The 18,513-nt window shown below is 40.3% G+C and overlaps 1 protein-coding gene across 13 annotated transcripts in view; it reads left to right on the forward strand.

The window, feature by feature from the left end:
• Window positions 1-18,513, forward strand: part of FHOD3 (formin homology 2 domain containing 3) — a 413,703-nt gene that overhangs the window by 43,971 nt on the left and 351,219 nt on the right. For all 13 annotated transcript variants that reach the window (XR_012774388.1, XM_075494120.1, XM_075494122.1 and 10 more), the window contains exon 3: window positions 16,199-16,263. Coding sequence is in view for 12 of the 13 variants with exons in the window: in XM_075494120.1 (XP_075350235.1) it covers window positions 16,199-16,263 (65 nt within the window). In the remaining variant the exon portion in view is untranslated. The remainder of the gene's footprint in view (window positions 1-16,198; window positions 16,264-18,513) is intronic.

The following is an 18,513-nucleotide window of genomic DNA, read 5'->3' on the forward strand; positions in this document are numbered from 1 at the left end:
GCTTTTCTTCAAAAATGATTTCCATTGTAAAATGTATTGCAAAAATACTGTTGTGCTTAGCTCTCTCCCAGCCCATTACATACCAAATACAGTGCCAAACCAAAAAGTGTGTGAATAATTCTTCCAGTTTTTCCTAGGACAACCTTTTTTTTTAAGATAGTCTAATTTGGCATTCAGGTTTACATGTGAAAATAGCTGAGGAGTCCAGTATTTTAGGGTGGAAACTTAAATAAAAACAGCTTCAGCTTATAGAAACAGCTGATGCCAGATTTTTTTATTTAAAAACATTTAGTTTTATTAACATTGAAGCACCTTAATAGCTGTGTTTGCACTCTGCTGTCCTTGTCGATGACGAGGTTGTAAGCTAAGTGAGCAGCTCTTGAGGCTTGGAAATGTGTTTCTCTTCAATTTGCGAGGAGGAAATCCCTTCCTCTCTCCATAAACAGATCATCTGTGGGGCTTCAGGTAGGGCTGCCAGAAGGTGCTGTAGGACTGCTCCGAACTCAACTCCTGTTGTGAGTAAACCCATCGATTTGGGGATCTAAACCTCAAACACCACCACCATCAGGTGCACTCACCATCTGCCGGTGCAGCTTGCAAACGGATGTAGAATTGCAGTGTAATTGCCTGGAGCGTGCAGGCAGCTGAGTGAGTTTCTGCTGGGTAATTAGTAAAAGCTGTGAACTTGCTACACTTCTATTCCACAGCAACTATTAGTGTGCGTGCTCCTACCCTGTGGTAAACACAAAGTAGATTTGTATAGGCAAGCTCACACTCTGTTTATCCCATAGGAATTCATCTGTCTGTGTGCTTTGGATTGTGTGTTTGTTTGTTTTACCACTGACTAAACTAAGGTAATAATCTGCTTCTGATAAAAATAAGTGTCTCCAACTTAACCTCCAGTGGTGAACTAACAGCTTAAACCACTGCAAATCTGTGACTAGCCCAGGATATCTCCAGGAATGAAGCCATGAAAACTAGTGACCTCTGCCAGGGTTAAGACTACAGCACTACAGCAAAATATTAATTTATTTCACATTTACTGCTCAGTAATTGTGCTCGCTAGCAAAAGCATTGATGGCCCAGCAATAAATGCAAAGCCCATTTCCTAAATGGAATTAATTTGGAGAAATAAGTGGCCTGAAGGCAAAGTGTTATATTTAAGAACTTGTATGTCAAGTTATGAAGGAGCCCTTGCCAAATATGATGCTGATGGAAAACTTCCAAAAAGTAGAGAGAGACCCAAAGAAACACATTGATCAATGCAAAGTAGAATTTATTTTTATGTACTTATACTTACATGCACACATGCATGTCCTACTGCAAAGTAGGACAGTTTTAAAATAGTTCTTGCTGAGTCTTGTTAAACTGATCACATCCTGAGAAAGAGTGAAATTGGCCAATTAAGCCAGTAGGACATGGCTTTGAAATGTGTTTTGTGTCGCTTTGGGAAATCTCTTCTTCGGGTTGTTCTTTTTTTAGTATCATCAATTACATTGGAAAATTGTAAAAGATAGGGGTTTTTTTCCCTCAAGGTATTAGAGAATGATTTCTAGTAGAAGGGAAAAGATTATGAAAAATTATTAAGCCACTTTTTTTCCAAACAATTTAAGTCAGTGTTTTTGATTATTTTAATTATGAAAAAAATAAAGCTCTTTTTGATACTATAAGTAAGAGTTAGGATGTTTGTGAGAATGAAGTGATTGTGCAGGTGCCCTTTTGCTTCTGCTCTGTGACTGTGGAATTTTTCTAATGAAGTTGGTCTGGCACTTTGTTCTCCTGGAACCAAAACTGTGGGTCCCATGATGTTGCTGGGAACACCAGAGGAACCCTTTGCCTGAAGAGGTGGAAGCATCAAGTGACCCAACTGGGCGACATTCATTTATTTTACTTTCCTCCTTTCCCCTTTGTCCTGTGGGTTCTCAGTACTGATTTTTTTCAAGGCATTTGTTGATCCAAGTGCAAGGAGGTTTTAAATGAAAATCCAAATGTAACATGAACTTCAAAGTGCAGGTGACAGCAAAACCACATGACCAGAAGGTACCCATTGTAAAGATGCCTGGGAGGAATGTGTAGCCAGTTTGAGAGCTACTGACAGTGGTGGGAAATATATAACCTAAGAATTGGAAAGCATTGGTGAAGTGATGTGTCATCTCTTCAGAAGAAGGTAATGCAAGGTTGATGAGAAGTGAGGAAACAAGCCTTCTGTTTTTGTGTTTTACCCAGAAGTAATGGTACTGTTAAAATAGCACTTCTAATGCAAATCTCTTTACTGTTTGCCAACTCATAAAGTCTGTGTTATCTTAATGCAAAAATATAAGGTAGAGATTTAACTGATCGTGCCATCAGTGTTTCACAAAATGATAGGATAAGCTTCCTGCTGAAAACAATTATATATGGGTTGAGCTTTTTGGGTGGGAAGGCGCACAACTTTGTTCATGAATAAGGACAGCTCTTGAAAAATGGTTACTTGCTGACTGGGAAGGCAGCAGTCCAGCCCTCAAATACTTTAGGGGCTGTTAGAAGGTTATTGTTTTAATGTGTGGAAATTGAGCCATTAACAACTGAGAAATAACCAGCATGATGATTCAGAAAGTTAGGGGAAGGGGATGGGGAGGGGAGGGGATTCTCATTTTCCAGCTTCTGAGGTTTGCTTGCACAGAAACTACTAAAAAGGACAAATGGAGCAAACGTTCCCCCATTTTAACTTGCTGCATTTCACAGTGTGTGAAAGTGATTCATTGTCTTTTGGCAAAAATCACTGCCTTGTGCTGAGGTACGCAGAAGACTCCACCCAGATCTTTACTGACATACACTCAGAATACATTACTAATAAATAATTAGGCACTATTAATGTGGCTTATAACGCATACTTGGTGAATCCCTTGAATGTTTCACTCGACTCTTTTGAGTTTCTCATTTTCTTCCCCCTTCTCCTTCTATCCTATTTAATTTCCATTTAAAAAGGGAAAAAAAAAAAAAGATGAAAACTGCCTAGTAAATGTTGCGCTTGGGAAGAGTAGGTGGATGTAAAAGCCCAGTGCCTCGTAGTGACGGTCTGTATGTAGTTCTTATTTGCACAATTACACAGACAAGGGTGTGTCATCCAGGGTGCTCTTCCTTTCCTTGGCATTCACATGTAACTTTTTGCATGGTATATAGGCTGTTAGTAGGGAATGAGGCAGTTAATTGTCAAATTCATGTTGGCAAACACAGAACATAATACTGGAATAATCCGCAGGGGAAAAAACACATACAAGTCTCAGCATACTTTGTTCCTTTGCGTACTGTTGCTTACACCAACAATCTGCAAGATTTTGCCTGCCCAATTTTTGCTTAGGGAATATGCCATTGGGATTATTTCTACCTGGATTAGTCAAGTTTTATTATTTTTTTTTTTTTTTTTAAGTGAAGAGTGAACAGGCATTGGAATAGTCTCTGTCTGTTTACTTATTTTTATCTACTCTTGTAAAATGATTGTTACTTTAGTAAATGTGTTATGGTCCAGGAATGCTCTGAATCAAACCACTATGTTAAATGATTAGATGACTTGCAAGTGTATCGCAAGAACGGGATGCGGACACATTCTAACTTCGCACTAAGTTTTTAGATGGAAAAACTGAGGTAAGAAAGGAAAGTCCACTGACTTCATTTGAAGATGACTGTGTGTTTGCCTCCAACTGCCTGTCATGTACCAGAAAGGGTTACTAGTGCTGTCATCCATTTGAAGTGTATTGGAGGTGAATCTTAGCATTTAAAAGACTTCTTTTTTTAATTTAATTTTATTTCCTGAGCTCCGTTGTTTCCATTATTCAGTGAGAATAACATGAGCTTGAACATGACAGTTGGATCGTTGGATGATGATCTGTGAAGAACTTCAAAAAGGTTATTTGTTTGGATAAGATTTTCGGATGACTTTCAGAGAGATTCTTAATTCCTCTCTCCGTGCACATGTGTGCTCTCGCTCTCTCAAAAGACTTGGCTTTTATACAAATTTTTTTTTTAAGTGTCAGAATTTTTTTTTGCATCTCTTGAGTCTGCAGTTGAATGGAGAAGCATATCGTATTGAAACTGCAGTCAGACTGTATCTTAACAGCTTTGAAATCAAAGCCTAGGATTTATGCTGTCTGATTAATAGCAGGTTAAGAAACACTTTCCTTATTGTGTGCGTGCTGGCTCGCAGATCGTTTTCAGGGAAAACCTGATAGACTCGAGTGCTTGAACTCTGGCAAAAATTTCATCCCTTATGCATTCAACAAGGAATAGCTTGTTTTCCAGTGCTGGAGCACCTTAAACTATGAAGTGACTGACTGTGAGGCAATACCCTATCGCAGAAGCACTTTCCACTCCCTGAAACGTGTGTGCAGGTGAAAATGGAAATGCATAGGTGTGCTGAAATGAAAATGTGAAAGCCAGTTGCAAAAATAATGCGCTTGAGAGTGTGTCTGTTGCCACACAGTTGCTTCTGGTGGCATGCTCTTGTCCAGGCTTCTCTCGTGGGAGTCAGTGGCTCCTTGAGCTTAGGGATTGTTGTTGGATGCTGTTGTCATTAAGCTACTCCTCTTGAAAAACATGGATGTGATTACTGGAGAAGGTTGATGGTCCACCAAGAAACCTGAGTACTATGAGAGGCTGTAACAAAATGTGAAGCGTGTGTTAGGCATGTGTGCTTTGAAAGCTTTCCCCTAAGAGCAGCATCTGTGTTGGGTGGGTTTTCATAATGGTTAGGTTGTTACATCAGGCAGAAGTAGATGCAGAATTGTTATAGGATAAGTTGTCAAGTTAGGCTGACTTTATATGCTGGCCAAGACTGAAAACATTTTCAATGTTTATAATGAATTGGTAGATTTACTCAATTACTAAGTTGAGGTTAGTTTTCATCCAGCCTGTTCCATCTTTGGGATAAACAGGCAACAGCCCATGGTGTTAGTTTAGTGTGATTCAGTAACCTGTTGTGTTTGCTTTGCTAGTTGTCGTGAAGGATGATGAAAATATCTGATTATTTCAAGAGAGGCTTGGAACAAGGTAAACTGATGCCTGGTTGATCTGATACCACCTGGTTCAGAGTTGGCCTTTCTTTGAGTGATTTACTGGTATTGAACCTAGTACTGTTGTATGAAAGACTGATTATGGAGGGGGGTTTGAATGCTGGGTGGTGGGAAACTTTCCTGTGTAATAACACTTGAAACTAATAAAAATGCAAGGTGCCCATAGTGTTTGCCGGTATCTGATTTCACCTTATTTTCCCAAATTTGGTGAAACTGAAGAGGGCGAGCCTTTATCTAACGTATAGGTTTTTATGTAGGGTTTCACAGGTTACATGTGGGCAGCAAACATGAGCCAGTTGCTCTTCACAGTGCTCCTCTGAAGCAGATGAGGAAGAGTGAATGTGAGGAGGGAGGACGTAAGCTGTGCTGTTAGCCCAGTGTAGCGGAGCAATGGGAAAGATAAGGTCCATGCTCTGGACCTCCAAACTTAGAATCCCTTTGCTGCTGTTGCCAGTTTAAATTTAAACTTTTAGAATTTGTTTTCCATCACGTCTAGGCTGCCTTGACAGAAGCTTGGCTGGGATCTGAAGAAAATGCTACCTCCTAGTTTAAAAAACAAAGCGCATACACACACATACAAACTACTCCAGTTTTTAGAGGTTTTGTGTAACTGTCCTTTCCAGCACAGAGGGGTTTCTACAGAGCGAATCATTTTTGGTCCCTGAGTTACCCTAAAGAATTATGCCTGTCTAGAACTGACTGATAACACTAATCTTAATGGCTGAAGTCCTTGCTTGGAACAGAGTTAAAATGAAGGTCGTAGGAATATTTTAGTTTAAAACTGCTGTGAGGGTAGGGTATGATTGATTATTACTATTAATCATTATTTTAATTTAAAAAAAACCCAAACAAACGAAAATCCTCCCAACAAGATGCATCACTCTTAAAGAAAGTCCAGACACCAGTGTGGTTGGCTTAGTGGTGAAATCCAAATTATAGATCATAGAGATGGGGGATTTCACTTATTTACTGTGTAGCCATGTGAATGTGTGTAGCACTTCATGGAAGATTCGGATCCAAGTTTGCCATTATGGAGCTAACTTTTCTTATATTCTTTAAAAAATTTAACAAATGGAAGAATGTACAGACCCTAGCAAAGAGTAGAGCTTAGACTCTCTTATCTACATTAATTGAAAGGCTCCAAGTTGTTTGTGAACTAACATCATGGCTTCTAACAGCAACGGACGTTGCTTCTGCTTGCAATTACCTTTTTATGATTCAGGTGTCTGTGCTACAGATTTGGTTTTTTTTTTTTTTTTTTTTGTGGGGTTTTTTGGTGGGTTGTTTTTTTGTGGGTTTTTTTTTTTTTTGAGTGAGTATGATGAAGAATAGTAAGTTTGCTTGATAGATGTCTGTGTGGCTAGAGAGTGTTATTAAAATCCTTGGAGTTGATCTGTTGCAGTGCTATAGACCTGTGGCTTTTTCCATGGTTGTAGAAAGTATCGTGTAAGAAGCAAAACAGAAGGAGCCCAGAAGGGTGTAGTACGACCTGGTCTTGTACAATGGCTGATACCCAACCTTCTAATGATCTCCTCTTAATGAGATATTAAGTAATCATTAAGAAAGCTTGAAAAGTAACTTTTTTACTTCAGTTTTAAATGATAAAATAAGGTGTTTTCAGAAGCATGAGATTGTTTTAAAAGAAACTAAATGTATTGAATTGAAATACCTAGGCCTTTAGCAAAATATTAGGAAGTCTGAATGGTTGCCTGTCCTGAAAGAAAGGTTCATCAGGAAAGAAAGAAAACATTGAAATAGAAAATGTATGCTAATTGATGCATTCTCCTATCATGCAGAGAGGAACTTTGACAGGGAAGTGACTGTGGTCTTCCTTGCTGCTAATGACGAGTCATAACTGGGTATTTACATAAAAATCCCATTTTTGATACCAGCAACTCTTCAGTATAGATCTGAGGAGGAGGGATGACTGTGTACTAATAAAATAGGCTCCCTTAAAAATTCCTTTCAAAGTTTCTTTGAAACATTAAGAGGAAAACTGTGGAGGGGTTTTGGGGGTGGGTTTTTTTGGTGGTGTGTGGTTGGTTTTTGGTGGTTGTTTTTAGTGTGTGTGTTTTTCTCTCACTAATGCAACAGTCTTGGTATTTCTCTTCTGGTCAAGGAATGGCTAGGCTTAAACCCAGGCTTTACTTTGGAACAAATAGCTGTTTAAGACAGCCAGTCTAGGTACTATTTTCAAGGTGTCATATACATTTCCAAAACTTAATTATAATTGAGTGAAACTATTTGTAATATAGTATATAAACAATGGCAAAGTAAAGCATTTATATTCTAGATGACAAGCACTTGGTGAGCTGTTGGCATAGGTTTTTTTTTTTTTTTGAAGTCATACCAAGAAAACAACAAACCTTAGCTAAGAGTAGAATTGTTGTGGTTTAACCCCAGCCGGCAACTAAGCCCCACACAGCTGCTTGCTCATTCCTCCCCGGTGGGATGGGGGAGAGAATCGGAAGGGTAAAAGTGAGAAAACTCGTGGGTTGACATAAAGACAGTTTAATAGGGAAAGCAAAAGTTATGCATGCAGGCAAAGCAAAGCAAGGAATTCATTCACTCCTTCCCATGGGCAGGCAGGTGTTCAGCCATCCCCAGGAAAGCAGGGCTCCAGCATGCATAATGGTTACTTGGGAAGACAAATGCCATCACTCCGAATGTCCCCCCCTTCCTTCTTCTTCCCCCAGCTTTATCTGCTGAGCATGATGCCATATGGTATGGGATATCCCTTTGGTCAGCTGGGGTCAGCTGTCCCAGCCGTGTCCCCTCCCAACTTCTTGTGCACCCCCAGCCTACTCGCTGGTGGGGTGGGCGAGAAGCAGAAAAGGCCTTGACTGTGTGTAAGCCCTGCTCAGCAGTAACAAAAACATCCCTGTGTTATCAACACGCTTTTCAGCACAGATCCAAAACACAGCCCCATACCAGCTACTATGAAGAAAACTAACTCTATCCCAGCTATGAAATCATGGATGGATTTTGTTAGCCCTTTTTTTGGCATTTATTATTGTGAGATGCTTGTCACTAAAACGTTGTGTGTGGAATCGTGGATGTAACCGTTTTCAGAGGTGATCTTCCTTTTGCAAAAACATTATTCATGCTGCGTGATAGTCAAAAGCATTCAGCAGGGAATTGCATAATTTTTGGTGTTTTACATGTTACTAGTCTTATTGTAATTAGCTTCTGTGTGGGAAATCTAGTATGTCTAAACCCCATTAAATGCCTCTGTACTGAGTTTTCATCTTTGTCATTTCTGGGGTTTGAATCCTATTGATTTTGTTAGACTGGAAAAGTTGGCAATGCAACCAATGGGAGAAAATAATAAAAATTAGTGTTTTGTGCATGTGAGAATTGTCTATGTTATGAGGTATATAGTTGGGACGATACTGTGGAACAGAACTTGTAGAAGAGAGCTTGCTCGGAATTTTGCTCTAAATTTTCAGAGCTCTTTGTAGGGAGGTGAGGTATGTTAGAGGGGGAAGTAGCGCCACTGTTGAAGGCTTGGAGAACTACCAAACAAAAAAAGATATTGTTTTTGTTGAGGAACATCATGCATTAGATTTTTAGAAAAGGGGGAAAAACTGTATTAAATTATAATGAGCCTGAATCTTAACAAGGCTTATAATGGTGCTGATTTTTTAGGTCCTTGTGTTCCTTCACTCTTTCTGATGACTGAGCAGTACTTGCTGTCTAGTTCTTCCAGCAGATCACCACAGACTGTAGATTTCGGCAGAGAGCTGGTGAAGTCAGCATACATTGTACTGTGAAGACTGCTGAAGCAGTAAAGAATACCACGATAATAATGCCCATTATATGTTACTTTAAGACATTAGCAATTTCTTGTAGTTAGTTGATTTTTCAGGATGGGAGGAATAATATGGCTGATTATGCAGGCTTCCTCTTTCTTTGCTAACTTGAGCAAAACTGATCTGGGTTATCCCTTTACAATTACTGTTCCCAGATAACAAAGCAAACTCTACTCAATTTTTTCCATTTTCTGATTTTGTCATCTTGGGGGATTTGTGTATGTCAGGAGTATCAGAGTTCAAAAGTCTGGTTGATTAGGACCCTGAAATTTATGTTGAGGTAAAAGAAAGGCAATTAGAAAGTTTGAATAGGTTGATAAGCCAAACATTGGACTTTTGACATTAGAGGAGCTCAGTTTTGGATCCCAGAGGGGTTAAAATGGTCCTTCAACTAGCTAGTGGGAGTTTTCGGAAAGCGTAGAAACACAGCACTGTGCGCTTTTTGTGTAGCACTTCTAGCTTCTGCTGTATGAATAGCCACTTCGGAAAACAGGCAAAGCCATCTAAAGGAATCGAATCCAGTTGACAACGTAAACAAAAGTGACTGTTGGTAGAAGAATGTGTGCTGAAGCTGTGAGACCTTTTTTATTTCATGGCGAGTGGAGTCTGGTTCTGTTCGTTCATTCTGCAATACCTGGTTGCTGTTAACCAGAAGGTAACACAGATGTCTCATTTGTATATTTAAAAATGAGATTTTTAGTGAATTATGACAGAGTAATATGACAGCCTTAGAGCACATACATGGAAACTAGATTCAGGATGCCTTACGCTGTCTTGCAGTTTGTCTTCAAAGCTGTTACCACAAAACTGCTTCCCAGAAATAGAAAGAGGGGACTTCCAGAGATGGGGTGGATTCTAACACTTCCATTACTGTCAAAAATAGCTCGAAAGTGTGGCAAAAGCTTATTATTAACTGGACATATCTACCAAAATGTCATCAATGTTGTTTTTAGCTTCCAGTCATTGCAACAATAAAATACCCTATACACTTCTGACTCTTTATAGATACTTGCTGAAATTAAACTGGGAGTGATACACTGTGGGTTTTTTGGTGGTGGGATTTTTTTTTTGTTTGTTTGTAATTTGAAGTACTTACTGATACCTCTGGGATTTAGGTCATTGACAAATTAAAGCCGAGTCCTGAATTCTTTGGAAATGGGAATTACGGATGGTGTAGGGCAAGGATGACAATGGTTTATATAGTTGAATTTCAGTGTAAGGGCCACATCTCAAGAAGGCTTTAAAGCATATCATTACATGTGCTGAAGGTTTGGAATAAGTTCCTCTAATATATATCCCACACCACTACCTAGAAAGTCAAGTTGTGGATATAGTTCCCACCTTTTCTATCTGTGTATGGATGTACAGGTGGCAGAAGATTGGGCTTTTTCCTTCCCCACCTCTCTACAGGGACATCATGTTTCTTTTTATTTATTTATTTTTTTTGCAAATTCCATATGATTATATGCTTTCCTCGATATGTGCCAGGGCTAATTCTATCCTTAATGCTCTCTCTATGGTACCAAGAATTGGAAATTAGTCTTCCTGCTCCTCAATAATCTGTGAAACTGAAAGAGATGAGCTTTGTATTATTGGCTTAACTGGTCTTCTAAACTAAATCTTGGAGAGTAAAAAGCAAAACGTCAGCCACTCTTTCTTCATACTTCTTACCTATGCAAAGAGGAAAAAAAGTTTTATTTCTGACCAAAAGATCTCCAGCTCCTCTCCTTCATGCTTGCTCAGTGTGTGTATTACTGCTCTTATTAAATGAAGAAAGGTATGTCAAGAACATCTCTCTAAGAAAATTGTTTTAAATTAGAAATGTGAAAGCTGTATAAAATCTCATGGCTGATACTAGGAAGTACAACTTCACACTGGGGGAATTCAGGGATCGCCACCCTAAACTAGCAGGTTACCATGCCACTGACTTGCTGGAAGGTAAGTAAGTGTTTAAAATAAACCTTCCCTGTACAGGCATTGAAATCTCCCATATAATGCTACCTTTAGTATTATGTTATTTACAAAAGGCTCATACTACTTCATATATGTAATCGTTAGGCAAACAGTCTCTTTCCATTCTCTATCCCCTGCCTTTTTATTTACTAGTGGTTAGTGATGCTTTCTGGAAAAAGGATCAAGTTTCCTTTATCTCAAAAGCCTCAATGAGCCTTTGATTTGGATAGGAGAGCCTATACATTAACATAAAGAATTGGAGACAGCAACAGGAATAATATTAAAACTGAGCTTCACAAATCAATGGATAAGAGTTTTGATATAATCATGAAAGTATCATAAAAGCAAAAACTATTCAACTGTGGTGACAGCAAGTTTTAAAGCTCTGACCTGCATTGCAGGTAATTTCTTTGTCCTTTAGTAGGATTTTCCAATAAATGTAATGCCTGTACTGGAAAATTCACCCCAACTACAGGTAGAGCCTTTTGCTCAGTGGAAAGGAGTTAAAGCCAGGGAGGACTCATCCTTATTTCTCTTAATGCTGTTTTGTTTCTGGCTCAGTCTAATTCCTAGAACCTCCCTCCTGCTTCACTGTCTCTACGTTCTTCTCCTGACTTGTGCTGCTACTTTTGCTGTCAGCTTCTTCCTCACTGAGTTTCTCTCTTTAGAATTACTGTGTCGGTGTTTCTGGAGAATGGGATTTCAGTTGGCATTGTGAAGAAATTTGTCTGTAATTTAAATTTGGGGTGTGTTGGGTTGGCTTGTGGGGTTTTTTTTGTTTTGTTTTTGTTTGCTTAGTGGTTGGGGTTTTTCTGCCCTTTTTTTTTTTTTTTTTGAATTGTATCTATTAGGCAAACTGGTACCCTCCTCCTCCTCTTTTCTTTCCTAAACTTTTAGGCATCAACAGTAAAATGAATTATGGACCAGGAAATGAAGGTGCTACACACTTTACCTGCATTTGAAATAGGTCATTTTTCCTTGCTCAAAAAAACCATGCCTTGAAGTTTACCAATAGCCTATGAGTAGTTCTGCCAAGGACAATGGGCTTACTCATGCATTTCAGGCTGTGTATAGAAGGAGAAATTTAATTGCCCGGCTGTCTTGGGGCCTTAATGTGAGATGTTGCCTTTGAGGATGGGTGCTTTAGATTTCCAACAGCTTTGAATCCTTGAGATCGGACAAAACGGTTAGCTGTTCTGTTGATTGCACGCTGCACTAATTTGCTCCTTCCTTGTCTACTAACTGGAGGGATACAACTGTGGCTTAGCAATTTTTGCAGACAGCTTCATGGAAGGGAACATCTAATCCAAAGAACTTAGCAAAATGATTTCCTATTTCCAGAGGCTTCAGTGACATGAGGAACGAGGAGCATGTATGAAGGGTCACAGCACTTCATAGTCATTTTCACCTCTGTTTTGTGCCCTTGTAGATGAGACTGCCCTTGGGTGAGGCTTGGCAAAGAAGTCCATCAAGAAAAGGGAGGTCAAGAGAAGCAGTTTTCTGTACTGAATCAGGTGTTGGGGAGAGCAGGGGGTGTAGTAAAGGGCAAGACTGGCAGTGTAAGATTGGTTTGGACAAAATTGCTCAAGAGTGCTGGGTGCTTGTGCCCCTGCCCTCCCAAAAGAAAAACAACCAAAGAAACCAGGTGGGGAAAAAAGCTGAAAAAAATAACTCTGAGGGCCCATGAAATATGCTTCTTGACGTGAGCAATAGTAGCCTAGTTAGTGGCTTACTGGATTCTTGGCTGGGCATCTTTCAGAGGTGCTTGTAATTCAAAGTACTCCAGGCTTCTTGATGTTTTTTTCTAGTCTTCGCTTTTTGATAGCAACCCCACCTCCCTGGGACCTCCTCTGCCATAGTACTCTGGTCCTTGTTTTCATTTTTCTTCTCCTTTCTTGGAATAAGCAAATGGACCTCACACTAAAGAGGTTCCGTGTCCTCCCAAGGAAAATATCTTATATGCAGGTACTATGTAATGACATTACAAGATTTTGTTGTTTTCCTATGTGTTTGTTTATTTGTCAGCTTTACAGCAAGATCTGAAAATGGATATCCTTTTCCTCCTGCTTCCTGTTCTATGGCTGTTGATAGAAGTCTCTGAAGGCAACTTTGTATAGCTCAGACTGCAGTATGGTTTTATTCTTTCCTAGTCAGCCTGGCTGTGGAGCCCAAGGATCTTGCACTTGCTTTAATAGTCAGATATGCACTGACTCTTCTATACCGTTATTATGTTGTTTTTTCCTGATGTTCCAATGCTATGCTTTGCTATAGCTGGTGCAATGATAGCGGATGCTTATCTGAAGGTTTTAAGCCTCCCTCTTCTTCCTCCCCCCATCCTGTAGTCTCAGAAGAGCAAAAATACGGTCATGCAATAGTCGGAGAAGAGAAATCATATTGAGAGCATACAGTGGAAGGCATACCCCTGGGTGATGCAGGTTGGCAGGACTTGGAAAACCAAGGGTGAATCTGCTGGTGTTCCTTGCTCAGTGAAGGTCTGAGTGGAAGTGCCTCGACGCTCCCCCCACGCTGAAATGGTGGCTGGTCACAAGGCAGTCAGCTGTGTGCTCCCTCCGCCCGCGGGCAGCCTGCAGAGCAACAGGCCGCCGGTGAGGCTGCAGCAGGCAGAGCGGCCGTGCTTTCCTTTCAGTAGCAAATGCATTTTGCTTTCTCCTACTTGGAAACCCCTCCCCGTAAGTCAACAACTGATTTCTAGGGGGGGGGGGAAATAAGCGCAAACTTGCTTTTGGAGACCAATTTAACTAGAAGTCTTTGTTGCTACATTTCATCTCCTTATTTTTGAAGACGTGATCTTCTGGTCAAGTGTTTGATTCGGAGAGAAAGACAACATTTACAGCTACTTGAAATATTTTACTGTAGGTTGTCTTCTGAAAAATAATAGTGGCACAATAATAAACAGCTGTTTAGTTTTGCTCCTCACACCTACTAATATTTAATCTATACACCCCTTAAAATCACTTCTGTAGACCTTCTGTGAGGACTGTACGGTGCTCAAGTACCAGCAGTGTTTTTAAGGGTTCGGCGAGATGCGAGTCCTAACAGAAGCAGGAGATGGGCAGCTGCCACGGTCCCTGTTTTGCAGATGGGGGACGCAAGGCGTAGAGAAACTCGACTCATATCCTCAGAGTAGCTGAGGTCTGGCTTTTAACGTGGCACATGGGCACCTCTGTGGTGCCTTACCTTACTTGCTCACAACTGTGCAGGGAAGCTGCAGCCACAGGGAAATTGAAAATGCATCCTTCTTTGTCCCAGATGGAGACCTTAATCCCTGAGCCGTTCCTCTTTTTTTTTTTTTTCCCACAGGAGAGATTTCTTCCTTTTGTTTCAAGTACTAATGGAAGGGGAGAGGTTTAGGAATGTTTTATTTTATTGTCTTTCAAAGAAACACAGTGTACCCTAGTAAGAATATAACAACTCTTCTGTGAGCAGATATATCAACAAGAAATGCTTGTATTAGTATTTTAAGTTTGCTGCTCTGTAAAAGATTCTTCAGGTCCTTTGCAAATTAAATATTCCAGAGGAGTCCTGGCACTCCTGTGGGAAGGGGCAGCCATTAGCAATCTGCAGGATGTGAGCCGCAGGCAAAGACTGTGTCCAGCTGAATCGGCCGGAGGAGTTTAGGTGGGCTGAGAGTCAGTCCTAAACCTGGAATTGCTCCAGGAAACTTTAAAATCCAGACTGCAGGCAGCTCTTATGGTGGAACAGCATGTTGCTGCTTGGCGCTTCAAAAGACCTGCAAACCAGCAGCAGCATTAAGAGAAGGTTCATGCTTTTTCTGCTTGATCCTAATGCTTCCCTTCCCTCCCAATCCAAGCAGACCCTTCAAAGAGCAATTTCATTTAAAGTTTGATTTTTTTAATTTTTTTTTTAACTTCTAGAGAAAGGTTGCTGTTCTGAAACTGGAACTTGGTCCTACTGGAACAGGTATATAGTTCCACATTAACCAATTTTTTTCAGGTGCTTTTAATGTGGTTTGTTGTTTTTCTTTTTTTCTATGTTCTTCTGGGAGTGATATTTTTCTGAAAATATTTGTCACTGCTTCACTGACCTGCCTTTCCCTGCAAATTTTTTGGGAGATAGTATAAAACATGTTCTTTTCTTGTTGAAATTAATGAAAACTATTTTTGTTTCTCAAAACAGCTGTGGGCAGGAATACAGCAAAGTGGGGAAGAAGCTTTGTTGATGTCTGGAAAATAGTGGGTTTGTTCTGATGAAGTTACAGCCAGTGGAGGATTCTGCTGGGTGACTGCGAAAGGGTTGGCCCTGAAATGTCTCGGCAGAATCATGATGTATCTAACTGAGGAGGGTTGTGCTGGTTTTTAATTTGTATGTAGAAGCGGGTCTAGTATTCGCATGACACAAACTAAGCTCTATCTGAATGTGTTCTAAAAACAGTTTCACTTCTTGCATGTTTTCCCACGATAAATTCACAGAATCACAGGAGGTTGAGGCTGGAAGGAACCTCTGGAGGTCATCTGGTCCAACCACCCTGCTCAAGCAGGGCTGCCTAGAGCTGGTTGTCCAGGAATTGCATCCTTAGTTTCAGAGAAAAGAGAGAGAATATGCTGCTGTACAAATGGAAAAGGCATTTGGCTTTTCTTACTTTCCTGCCTTCCATCGAGTGAGCAGGTCTGGGTGCAGAGGCAAGGTGCTGGCCATGTCCTATGCCAGTTTGTGGGTGGAACACCTGGAAATCAAGAACGGTACTCTTTTCCACATTGAGAAGATGCATCTAATGCTAATTTGTCTGAAAAACAAATGAGAAATGTAGCAGCTAATTAAGATAAAGTCGTTCTATTTAAGACCAGGATGAAACTGAGACAGTGGCAGAGTAAAGGAGGACTCAATTTTGCCTTATTGAATGAAAAACAGATCTATCTTTGTGCTTTCAAGACCCATTTAGGGTACATGAGCATATTTGTGAAAGTGTAAGCAACCTCTTGTTTGACCTTGCATTTTCTTTTCGTGCTTTACTATGCCTAGCTTTAAAATATTTCTGTGAAAATAAAAATTGAGAGTCATTGTGGTGGGTTGATCTTTGCCAGCTGCTAGTTGCCCACCCATCTGCTCTCTCGCTCCCTGTCCTCAACAGAAGGGAGGTAAAATAAGATGAAGAAACTCATTGATTGAGATAAAGACAGGGAGATCATTTACCAGTTACTGTCATAGGCAAAACAGGCTTGACTTGTGGAAAATTAATTTATTGCCAATTAAAATAGAGTTGGATGATGAGAAACAAAGATGTAACTCGTAATACCTTCCCTCACCCCCCACTCTTTTTTCCTAGGCTCAACTTCACTCCTTCATTCCCAGCTTCTCTACCTCCTCCCTACACCTTTATGTATTTTTCTTCTTTTCTATTTTTAGGAGGGGCAAGAAGCACAGTATAATTCTGAGGACGCAGCTGTCGGTGAGAGTCCATGCCTGCATTGGTAAGTGAAGTTCCACATGCTTGAAAGAGAACAAATAAATAGAATCAATCTCTGAGAGCAAATCTGCAGAGTATGAATCGGGCTTGCTGTGTTCCAAGTTAAGGATAATGGCCAATAAATTGATTTCTTTGTTGTGTTTGTTGAGTGCTAAAATTAGGGTATATTAGTTACATTACCCTTAAAGTATGTTAAACAGCCCAGGGAAATATAGGATTTGATAGTAAAGTATGATGGTTGGGGGTGCTTTGGAAAATCTTGGATTATCTGTCTTTCCACAGCCTTTCTGTGTGCCTGAAGAAGACTGTGTTCTTAATTTGGGAAGGGGATCTAAAGAATTGTTGGCTGACAGCTAACTGCTGCATTTTCATAGCACGTAATGTTTATTACTTCACATCTTGCAGATCTTGGCCACCTATTTGTCATTATCGCAGTGTCACTGTCTTAAAAACCCTGGTTAAAACAATGCTGTGATGAGAAAAAGTCTAATGAAAGTCATAATGTGTGTGTTACAAGAGCTTTAAGGTTGCATAAGTGGAGGCTGATGTGCTGTGATGGCGTTAATACGTTCTCCGGCGTTCTGCAGAGCAGCGTGTTTCACTGAGTGTTAGTGGCAAAGCTAATGCTCATGTTCTGGTGATTTTATGATAGATGTTATGGGTGGCTGGTTTGAAAAACAAACAAACAAACAAAAAACCCAAACGCCGCCGCCCCCCCCCCCCCCCCAAATCCTATATGTATGTGCCACAGTTGCCTGTTCTGTTTTCTATTTCTCTATAATAGATTCAACACCCTAATATATTTAGCTCGTAGTTGGTCTTATTTCAAGAGATCATAGCTGAAGCATTAGAATATAGATACTTTCCTTAAAAGGAGGAGGAGAAAGTCTAAGTTTTGTATTATTTCCACAGTGCTACTGCTGTCGGAGGATTCAGGCTCTAAATACAACTAAATTTCTTTCCCCTGCCCCCAGGACGTGTTATGAAACGGCCTTTCTGGGAATTTGAACTGAGTATAAGCAACCTACAGAATTCCTTGAATACCTCCCATTGAGAGCGATCTCTAGGCTGCCTCACGCAGGAACAGATTCTCCTCTACTACCATTGGCTTGAGGAAGTACAGTAGAGCAAGCCTATGTGTTAAGTATTAGAGGAGAAACAGAGATGCTATGAAGTCTAGGCTGATTTTATAAATGTGAATGAAATTAAGAACAGCTTGGAGAAGCTTGTTCTTATTAGGTCTGGGGATATCTTTGGCAAAACAGACCAGTGCAGCAAGACAAGATTTCATATGTTTCCTGGATTGAGGTTTTATAAAAACAATTTTCATGTAAAAATTTTTGTCCAGAGTGCAGCCATCGAGGAATTGGAGCACACCAGGTTTTGAACTTCCCCGTGTGGTTGCTTTTTTGTTGTCTGTTTGCATTCAAGCTCACTGAGGGCAATTAGGCATATTACTGTGCGTGTATTTTAATTGTTCCTGTGTGAAAGTGCATTCCTTTGTCAGGTGCTGTTACTCTCTGGCAGCGGTGATGCATTCAGCGGTGAGTACAGAGGAGCCAGGCTGCAAAACTTGAGTCCAGTTTTTGAACTCCTAGAGCAGAGGTGTGTTTGGATATGGGCTTTTGGCTTGGTTCATTACAGGCAGAAAAGCCAAACGCAAGATCTGGTTGTAATTTCTAACCCCCCTGCTGAAGTTTAGATTTTTAGGGTAAGTTTTTGTTTCAGCCCATAGCTTGATGTAATGTAGTTTCTTCTGTCTTTTCTTTTTTATTTCTACATATCAAAAGCGTCTTATTTTTTGGTATGGGATAGTTTGAAAGAGTCAGGGACACTCTGCGGTTCTTAGTACTGGCCTTGTTTGGTGACCTGTGCCTGACAGTTAAACTTGTCACAGGGTAGGAGGGTTGTTTCACTGGCATAGAGGGTACTTTTCTTAATCTTGCGTGTACTTTCACATCGTCTGCCTGTTAATGTCTTTTTTGAAATATAAGCATTAGGTTTAGAGGTTAAAAGATGTGTTACATATTTGGAGTAGAAGCCAGGAGCTAGAGCAATCTGAGATGGTGTTACGTGGAATAAAACCATCTTGCTTTGGCTATTTTCCTTCAATCTTCACAATATCCTTGGAAAGCATTGTGGTTAGCAATGTTACTGACTCTGCAAAGTCCCCAGTAGGTAGCTAGCACTGCTTTCTGGGAAGATGTGGTTTGTTCTATAGTGCCCTTGCCGCAGAGCCTCCTGTCATCCTTGC

This window comes from Mycteria americana, chromosome 2, assembly GCF_035582795.1.
Source record: "Mycteria americana isolate JAX WOST 10 ecotype Jacksonville Zoo and Gardens chromosome 2, USCA_MyAme_1.0, whole genome shotgun sequence".
Taxonomy (NCBI): domain Eukaryota; kingdom Metazoa; phylum Chordata; class Aves; order Ciconiiformes; family Ciconiidae; genus Mycteria; species Mycteria americana.